General features: G+C 35.6%; 1 protein-coding gene across 3 annotated transcripts in view; it reads left to right on the top strand.

Annotated features, from left to right (window-relative positions):
- Positions 1-10,585, top strand: part of LOC144964328 (slit homolog 2 protein-like) — a 242,125-nt gene that overhangs the window by 178,924 nt on the left and 52,616 nt on the right. For all 3 annotated transcript variants that reach the window (XM_078898435.1, XM_078898434.1, XM_078898433.1), the window contains exons 9-11: positions 3,355-3,518; positions 6,791-6,935; positions 9,203-9,274. In XM_078898435.1, coding sequence (XP_078754561.1) covers positions 3,355-3,518; positions 6,791-6,935; positions 9,203-9,274 — 381 coding nt within the window. The remainder of the gene's footprint in view (positions 1-3,354; positions 3,519-6,790; positions 6,936-9,202; positions 9,275-10,585) is intronic.

Raw genomic sequence — 10,585 nt, 5'->3', positions numbered from 1 at the left:
TGGTTTGCATTACCCCCGTCTGATTACAGCCTCCATCTCCCATTGTTTACCCATCTGTCTCAAATGCTCCATTACCGCCATTATTTCCGGTTCCGTTGGGTCTTTCAATCAACGGAGAGTTAGTTCCCTTACGGCTCATTATATAAGATGAATATTATTAATATGGATTAAAACGGTGATCGGCGAAAGATACGATTCTTTTGAGAAAAAAAAAAAGAAAAAAAAATCATTCTGAGTCTCAGACAATAATCATAAAACATAAAAATAAAGTAGTTCCTTCAGAGCAATCAGGCCCATGGAGCCGGAGGTTATCCCGGTTTCTATAGCGTGAAACGGACAATAGCGATTTCTTACTACCCTTTGGATTTTGGATAGGACGCCAGTCGATCACAAAGTACTTTCCGCCAGATCTAACAGACTCGGTTACCCATTCAATCCTGTGTGGACAGGGGGGGGGGTCAGATAAAATCACGACTGTACCCGGGATCGATCTTGGTCCCTTTGCGTGTGAAGAGAGTGCTCTACCAACTGACCTGAGACGATAATCACAATGCAAGATAAAGATATGAAAAAAATGTGTATGAAACAGTGCCAGACAAATCAAGAAAGAAAAATAAAGACATGTAAAAAAATGACCATCCCAAAAAATATGTCTTCCTCGAAGCAGGCTGATTTTTGGGGATATTTCTTTTTCTTGTATTTTTTCTTTCTTGCTTTTTGTCTGGCACTGTGATCTGTCTCTTCCACCAGTGCCAACTCCCTAATTTCTCAATTTGATAATAATTCATTGTTCAGCATACTAGTGTGCGTTCTTTACACTATTTTATTTTATTTTTTGGTAGACAGTCACTCCTCGAAGTAGGGAACATAAGCTAAGCTCTTGTAAATTGTGTTTTCATAATCACTAGCTCCTCCAGTAATAATGATGATGATGATAATAATAATGATAATAATAATAATATATAATAATAATAATAATAATAATAATAATAATAATAATAATAATAGTAATAATGATGATGATAATAATAATAAGAAGAAGAAGGAGAAGAAGAAAAAGAAAAAGAAGAAGAAGAAGAAGAAGAAGAAGAAGAAGAAGAAGAAGAAGCATAACAATAATAAAGATGATAATAATGATGATGATAATAATAATAATAATAATAATAATAATAATAATAATAATAATAATAATAATAATAATAATAATAATAATAATAATAATAACAGACTCCACTCCACTACTGTATCAGTGTTAATCTAATTGTAGAGGTCAGCCCAGTACAAATTCCGTCCGTCCACTGATCGAGGACTCTATCATCCCCTCGCTGTTTCCCCCCAAGGGAAATGACCCGATAGCTCGTCGAAATGTTCAGACCAAAGCAACTCCCCAGAGGATCCAACCTGAGGTCCCTGCGACTGTCAGATTGTCAAAATAGTCACACGAATATGTCTGGCACCGTGTAGTCTCCCCACTCGTCAATTTATCATTCGTTTCTCGCTTTTGTCGTGTTATTTTGATTCATTCGCTGGATGGAGTGAATGAATGAAATAGTATTATTCCACAAATCTCATTGGAAAACCCCATCATTTATTAGTAAATACGTAATCATTGAATAATGCTTTGAACGCGTGAATAAAAATTTTATTCAACGATTACAGAATACTTTCGAACATTTTATTGGTGTGAAATTAGATGTAAAAGACAGCTGATTGGCGGTTAAAAATAGTCTTTTGATGCGAATGAATACAAAGCCAACGTTTTTAGTTTTGGGTCAATTTGTCATTCAAGCAGGAGTTAGATACAAATTATGGTGAATATAACTACTAATACCATACCATTTGTTACAAAATATCTAATAATCTTACTTGGGGTGGAATAAAGGTATTCTTTCATTTCCTTGTATTTATGAAACTCGTTATATTATTATTATCGTGCAATAACACATACTCGAAAGCTCGTTGTGTTATTGGGCACTATACAAATAAGTCGTTTAATAAATCATCATCATATCTTGTCGCGCCAGTGAGTCAGCCAGTCCCGGGCAGTCTGGTTGCATTCCCTCAGGTCAGCATTGGTGCAGTGAGGTCCCAGCGAGCATTCAGACAGGATGTGGTCCATGGTCTGTCTGGGGTGACCGCATGGGCATTCAGTGCCCGGTGAGATTTTCCATTTAAAGAGGTTGGTGGCGGTGTTTCCCACCTTTGCTCTAGCTCTGTTCAACGCCACACATTCTTTTCTCTTGAGGTCTGTGCCTGCTGGGAGCTTTTCTGTTGTTAATCATCTGTTATTAATAAATAAAAAGAGATGAAAGAATCGTGTAATATTCTACCTTCCCCATCAATAGTAACGCTTGATGATATCAAGTTTACAATAATAATTTATAATGTAACATTATCAATCGTTAGATGTCACTATAATTATTATTCTTAAAAATTAAGTATTATTCAAATATTCAGGACCACATGTCTTTTATTCAAAGATGATAATAATAATAATTAGAATAATGATAATAATAATAATAATGATAATAATAATAATAATAATAATAATAAATAATAATAATAATAATAATAATAATAATAATAATAATAATAACAATAATAATAATAATAATAATAATAATGATAATAATAATCTTTATTGTCCAAATAGGCAATTATTGACGAATTTAGAATCGATTGAGGGGTATTTTACTTAGACACATACCATCGATAGTAAAACCTGTGTAGTTTTGCTATGTTTATCAACCACTGTCATTGTTTACATTATGACGACTGTCCGAGAGGCGTGGTTATCCAAGTGTCTATTGGAGTGTCAGACCTGCATATCGTCGGATGAAAACCGGACTCGGTACCAAATACTTGAAAACTTCGAACCCAATGAGATGATTCTTGAGTATTGAGTAAGATTTTTTGGGCCTTACAATTTTCTATACAGTTAAAGCGAATGACATAATCAGTCGGATGGTGAAAAGGTTTGAACTGAAATATTGCTAAGATTAGTAAGGAGGTCAATTTTTATCAAAAATAAGTTCTTGTCATAAATGATTAAATCAACATGTTTTTTGTACATCTTCAGGAAATATCAAAGCTTAATTTCAATTCTAAATATTTTTTACAGCTAGTTAAATTGAAAAAGTATGAAATTTGAGAAAAGTTGCTGGATACCTTTCCCAGACATCTGACTATAACTTCATGAATAATCACCCGATTTACTTCAAATAAAGATTAAACTGCTCTGGGGAGCATATTCTTTCAGAAAATTCCCCAAAAAAATGCAAATCCAAAATCTTCACCTTCCGACTGATTATGTCATGCAATGATGCTGTTTGTTTTTTCACCAACCCTCCTCAGACGCATCAACGACAATCGCCTAGTCTGTGACTGCCATCTTGCCTGGCTAGCCAGGTGGCTCAGACGAAACCCTGGCCTGGCACTTTTCACGGAGTGTCATCTTCCTGTGCAACTGCGTCATGCTGAGATCGCTGAACTCATTGAGAGTGACTTCAAATGTGACGGTGAGTATACTAAATTAAATGATGACCCGCCTTAGAAGTAGTAGTAGTGATGGTGGTGATGGTGGTGGTGGTGGTAGTGGTTGTGGTGGTATAATAATAATAGTAGTAGTGGTAGAAGTAGAAATAGTAGTAGTAGTAGTAGTAGTAGTAGTAGTAGTAGTAGTAGTAGTAGTAGTAGTAGTAGTAGTAGTAGTAGTAGAAGAAGAAGAAGAAGAAGAAGTAGTAGTAGTAGTAGTAGTAGTAGTAGTAGTAGTAGTAGTAGTAGTAGTAGTAGTTGTTGTTGTTGTTGTTGTTGTTGTTGTTGTTGTTGTTGTTGTTTGTTGTTGTTTTAGAAGTACAGCAGTGACAGCAGATCCAGGAGTTGTAATGGTAACAGGGGTAATAGTAGTAGGAGTTCATTACAATGATTGGTATTGTTGATGGTCGTGGTTTTGGTATAGATAGAATGCGCTTGGCCAAGGAGTTCACAACATTGCCATCCGGAAGTATAACGGACCAACACACAAACTCTGTGTAACCATGAACTTTTATAGTCTGGTTAATACAGTTTAGTGAGAACAACTCACAAATGCGGATGGCAAAAACAATAACAAAGGCCTGAGTGACGTCATCTGCATACTATCTATAGCGGCAGTATAGATCAAATTCAATTGAAGCCACTGTCTTGCTTTTTTAATTATGTCAACACTCTTACATCTTTAATTGGTATGTTTCAAAACGATGTAATTACTTGAAGTACCTCTTACTTTGCCCAGCAATCGTAAGACCTATTATTATTATCTACTATTCTAAATTTTAACCTGATTTTATAGTCATTTTGCTTGATTGCGTCCGCGATGTTAGCTACATTCGTATAGATAGTACGAAGATGACGTCACTCAGGTCTTTGTTATTATTTTTTGCCATCCGCGTTTATGAGTAAAGCTCACTGAACTGTATTAACCTGACTTTAAACGTTCATGGATACACACAGTTTTATGTGTTGGTCCGTTATACTTCCGGATGGCAATGTTATGAGCTTCTTAGCCAAGCGCATACTATCTATACAGATTAATGTGTGTTTTGTCTTCTTGGCAATAGCTGTCGTCTTCAACTCGCTTCATTTTAATGTCAGGAAGTTTGTTTATGTTTGATAATCCAGGTGAGGTAAGTAATAAAAAATTCCAAGTGTTTGTTTCAAGTTCATTAATTCCCTTAAAGTCTGAGCGAAGTAGATACAAAGTGGCTTTAATTTGATTCTGAAGTGGCCCTGTTGTAGATTGTGGGTTAATGTGTTTGAGTTGGAGCGTGAACCAATATTGACTCGCCTCCAACACAACAATTGCGAAAGCAAAGCAGGTAAGGGGTAACCAGGAAAATAGAAATAAGTGAGTTAATTAAACGCCAATTTCCATAACAAAGAAAGCCTTTGGGGAAAGACCGTGTGTCGGATTATTTGTGGGGCCACAGTTCAAATTCTACACAAATAAAATATGACGTTAAGAACATCCGGAGTTGTCAATCCTTCTGATTTTTTGTTTTCAAAACTATCCTGGAAATGTTGGTAAATTCCTAAAATACTTTTTATAGGGACATTTCTTTTCCCTTTCCGCATGTCATATTATATTTTCCCCCTTATAGATAGAATGAAGATGACGTCACTCAAGCCTTTGTTATTGTTTTTTGCCATCCGCGTTTGTGAGTTGTTCTCACTAAACTGTATTAACCAGATTATAAACGTTCATGGTTACACATAGTTTTGTGTGTTGGCCCGTTATACCTCCGGATGGCAATGTTATGAGCTTCTTAGCCAAGCGCATACTATCTATTCAATTTTTAAAATAAACTTTACTTTGACTTGCTTGACTTAAAGTTGTTCCCTAACATGGTCGATCTACTATGAAGCCTCATCGGCCTTCATGATTTCGGTGTAGATGAATTTCCATTCCTATCTCTTTGAAGCCATGTCTTTAATGTTGGTGTTGAGGAAGACCTCGCGAATTCCCAGGTTTGCGAGTTTTTGTCAAGAGCGTCATTTAAATCGCTCGATATTTGAAGGACGAGTTTTCTGGCCAAATTTTGTAATACGTATCTTTCCAGAGTACGACAGTTCACTGGTTAATACTCTCTGTTTATGTTGTGATAACAGGCGGGGGGGGGGGGGGGGGGGCTCATTAGATGATGTTGTGTTTAGTGATAAGGTGAATCTCCCATTGAAACGATTTATCATTTTATTGGTTAGGGTTAGGAAAGGAGTGTCTCTGTGTGCGTGTGTGTGTGTGAGTGTGTGTGTGTGTGTGTGTATGTGTGTCATTGTGTTTATGTTTGTGATTTGAGAAATATTATTTTAGAGTCCCCATTGCCTTAATAAGCTTATCTTCTCCTGTATCTTATTTTTATTTTTATCTCATATGACCTACATTTGGTTCTGTAATAATTAATCAACATTGGACGACTTCTAGCTTGAATGATTAATGAGTTTATTTTAAATCTTTATATTATATATATATATATATATATATATATATATATATATATATAGATAGATAGATAGATAGATAGTATGCGCTTGGCTAAGAAGCTCATAACATTGCCATCCGGAAGTATAACGGACCAACACACAAAACTGTGTGTATCTATGAACGTTTATAGTCGGGTTAATACAGTTCAGTGAGCATTAACGCGGATGGCAAAAAACAATAACAAATACCTGAGTGACGTCATCTTCGAACTATCTATATATATATATATATTATATATATATATATATATATATATATATATATATATTTATATATATTATTCCCATGGTGTTTTTACCGTCAGCAAATGAGGTATTAGCGTGGTCTTCATTATTATTATTATTATTATTATTATTATTATTATTATTATTATTATTATTATTATTATTATTATTTTATTATTATTATTATTATTATTATATTATTATTATTATTATATATAATTATTATTATTATTATTATTATTATATTATTATAATATAATAATAATTATTATTATTATTATTATTATTATTATTATTATTATTGTTGTTATTATTATTATTATTATTATTATTATTATTGTTATTGTTATCATTATTAGTATTAATATTATTAGTAGTAGTATGTAGTAATAATCCCGTCTTGTTTTGTTTCATTTACCTTTTTTTTCTCTTTCTTTTTCTCTTTCATGTATATTTTGAAAGGGTAAAAGTAAATCAGTTTACAAACTTGAAACTTCGAATGATTATTATGATTATATTGGTATTATTTTGCTCGTGTCCCCACCAGCCACCTTTGAGAAACGTCACATGCGAGAATGCATGGAGGAGATTCAGTGCCCGAGACTATGTCAGTGTTCAGAGGGAGTGGTGGACTGTAGGGACAAGGGCTTCACGAAGATCCCAGACAATATTCCACAGTCCGTCGTCGAACTGTAAGTCTACACCTATTGTGACTCGACCAACGTGCACTTTTTTGCAGGTCGGATAAGCTAATTCAGTATGGGCTCATTGTTGTAATGGAAATCTCAAAAACAAAATGACGTGAAAGATTGTCCATTATAACAATGTTAAACTTGGCCCATTATAAGTGAGTTCGGATGTCAGACCTGCATATATGTACACGTTGGATTCACCACATTTATGTGGTATAATGCCGGGATGAACTCGTTCGATGTTAAAGATCTGAACAAGTGTGTATGAAAGGTGACAGACAAAGGAAGAAAGAAAAATACAAGGAAAAATAAACATCCAAAAAAATCGACCTCAACTGTTTTTTTCCTTGTATTTTTCGTTCTTGATTTGTCTGGCACTGTTCATACACACTTGTTCTGATCTTTTTCTTACACCGGTGCCTGCTCCTTAATTTCTTAATTTTATATCGTTCGATATTTTATGATGGCAGTATGTCTATAAATGAGAAGAGAATAATAGAGTGTAAAATACAATTTTGACCAACGCTTCGAAATGGGGTTTTATTCTTGACCATCTCATCCTAAATTCCCTGCCTGTTAAGTCCATGGTTAGAAACATTTTGTGGTATGAATGTTTGAATCTTCGAGCATTGCTTTTATTTGATTTAGATATTTAATACTCTACATTATCAATAAACATTGAATGCTGTTTATTTAATTGATAAACTGTATCTTTGCATAAAAGATACACGGATCATTTAAAGGTTTATTTTGGAACCTATTAGAACTTCGATATTTAAGTAATCTTGGTCATACTGTGTTCTAAAAATAAGAAAATTCTAATGAAATTTTAAATATGTGATCATAAATTTGTTTTAAAAGATCCTCAGACCTCTTTGGATTTTATTTTGGAAGCTGAATTTATCTTGAATCTGGTCTAGTAGTATGACACTCGCCTTCGAATCGGAAGGTTCTGGGTTTGAGTCCCGTTCTGAGCGGGTTTTTACTGACATTCTCTCGCCGTAATCAGATGTTAACTGAGTATCTGGCCGTCAACAGCATTATCTCTATCGGGAAAAATTGTAATATCACCAAACAGGCATCACGTCTCGCCCAACATATTAAGTGCTGCTTTTGGCTTGGGACCCTTTATATAGCGCTTTGAGCACGTTTAGTGGATATTGCTCTATATAAATTTGGATTTTTTTAAAAAGAAGTATATAAGGTATATAAAATGAATTGATTTGCCTTGGCTGTCTCGTTGTCATTCCTGTACCAGCCAAATACAACTCGCTATTGACGTTCATAGGTAATGACACTTGTCTCAGTGCGCATGTCTTGTCCAATCAGATTACCATGGAAACGCATTTCAGTAGCCAATCAATGAGTCCACATACTAAAATCGACTGACAAATCTTTAAGGGCGCGTAGCTACTCCATCAATGAACACGAAAATGTCATCACGTGACCTGCTCTAACCCTGACTCGTTTAATCACTTAGAAAGAGGTTGAAAGGGGGGGGGGGGCGGAGGGGGCATTAACTCTCTCCTTACCAGCCATTTTCACGATTTTGCCCAAAACCTCACACCCCACTAAGACAAAATATATTTTTTATCACTCAGACACAATAGCAGTAAAGTTCTTGCGATTCATAATTTCTCCAGAAAACACGCTCTACAACACACTGTTCATTTTCTTTAAATTTTATGATGTACAAGAGAAATTTGGATAATAAAAATGTTGGTTGTATCGTAACGAATGTGACGATTTTTCTATAGTTGGTTAGGAGAGGGTTAACTCACTCAATCCTAGAGATTTTTGATACTTTTCAAAATTGGAAAATTGTATAAAAAATGAACATGTACATAGATAGTTTTATTCAACTACCACTAAAAAACCATGTAAAAACTAAAAGCATTAGCTTTGATACTATCTACGCCTATAATTTGTTTCAGAAAAATGTATTAAATGGGCATAGGGTAAAAGTAACCCGGGTAATCTACGGATATGATCGGTGTTAGGGTTGAGTGAGTTAAGGAGAGAATGTGAGTAAAGAGCCTTTTCCAAGGACTCAACTATGCGCCGAGCGCGAGGCTCGAACCCAGATCCGAAAGCGAGTGTCATACTACTAGACTACATAGCCGCATATCATATGTACACGTCGGTATAAATCATTTAAATGCATTTTTGTCTCAAACGAAGTGGAATTTCCCGACTTACATCGAAGTTCAAATTTATTTGCTTTCTTATTTTTTGTCTGAAAAAATCTGTATATCTTTCTTTCACAGACGACTGGAAGAAAATCACATCACAAAGATTCACGCAAGAGCTTTCGCGGATCTACAGCATTTAAAGAGAATGTAAGTTGACATTGTTGTGTTAGAACGATTTCACCATGGAACTCCATTTTTTATTGAGCTTTTATATAGCGCAATATCCACTTAACGTGCTCAAAGCGCTTTACAAGGGGTCCCTGGTCAACAGCAACATTTAACATATAGGACGAGACATGACGCCTGTTAGGCGATATTACAATTTTTCGGACAAAGACAACGCTGTTAACGGCCAGGTACTCATTTTACACCTGAGCACGGTGAGAGAATGTGAGTAAAGAGTCTTTTCCAAGGACTCAACTTTGCGTCGAGCGAGGCTCGAACCCAGGACCTTCCGATCCGAAAGTGAGTGTCATACCATAAGACCACATAGCCGCACACATTACTGCCCTACACTGAAAAAACTGTATCAGCAACATGAAATATTCCATAAGTCATGTGACTTAACTCGAGGTTTATGTAATTAATCAGTTAACTGTCGTAGCATGGTTAAAAACCCGTATTTAAACATTTGGCTAAAAAACTCGTCCTTCAAATATCGATCGATTTAAATGACCCTCATCTTGGCAACAACTCTCAAACCTGGGACTTCGTCGAAGCTGAGAAAAGTAAATAAAGATAAAAAATAAAATTCCCTTTATTCACTCACAGGGGAAATTGGTCTCTATGGTCTATTCAAATATGGATTGGAATAACCCCGGCGTCAGCCGCAGTGCAGCGCCGCAAATGGAGCTAAGGCATGGTGACTTGATCAAGGCCACACAGCGCAACGGCGGGTGATCGAACTCGGTACCTGTCGGGTTCGAAGCAAGGACCATTCCACTGTGCCACATTGCCCCAGAAGTCTGATGACGTCGAAAAAGGAAAGGCGCCAGAAAGTCAAATCTCTTTACCCACATCTTTCGATTCATCGATACTCGTCTAGTAGTTATGAGAGAATGGCATCTCTTCGCATTTTGAAATGGTTTAGACTTAGCTATGATATCCCACGAATAATGATACGAGTGAAGATTCTTTTCATTCAATATGACTTCAGGCAGTCAAGATTTAGAGATGGTTGACAGAATGATGAGATTGGTCCGTCAAGCTGAGAGAAAATAAAATTACGTACAACGCTAGCCACACAAGTGCCAAAATAAACTGATTTAGGCTGTCAATCCACCTCCCCAAATTTCACGCCGTAACATAAAGTTGTATCAGGGATCATCAAGATAACTATAAACCTATCGTAAAAATTGTGTTTTTAAAGTCATGTGTTTCATGTCATGCTTGACAACGTACGTGCTGTATCAGCAACATGAAATAGTCCGCAAGTTGTCTGAATTATGATACAAGTGA

This window comes from Berghia stephanieae, chromosome 2 (genome assembly GCF_034508935.2).
Source record: "Berghia stephanieae isolate SIO BIC M18660-M18661 chromosome 2, UCSD_Bste_1.3, whole genome shotgun sequence".
NCBI lineage: Eukaryota > Metazoa > Mollusca > Gastropoda > Nudibranchia > Aeolidiidae > Berghia > Berghia stephanieae.
This window is presented reverse-complemented; position numbering and strand designations above follow the sequence as displayed.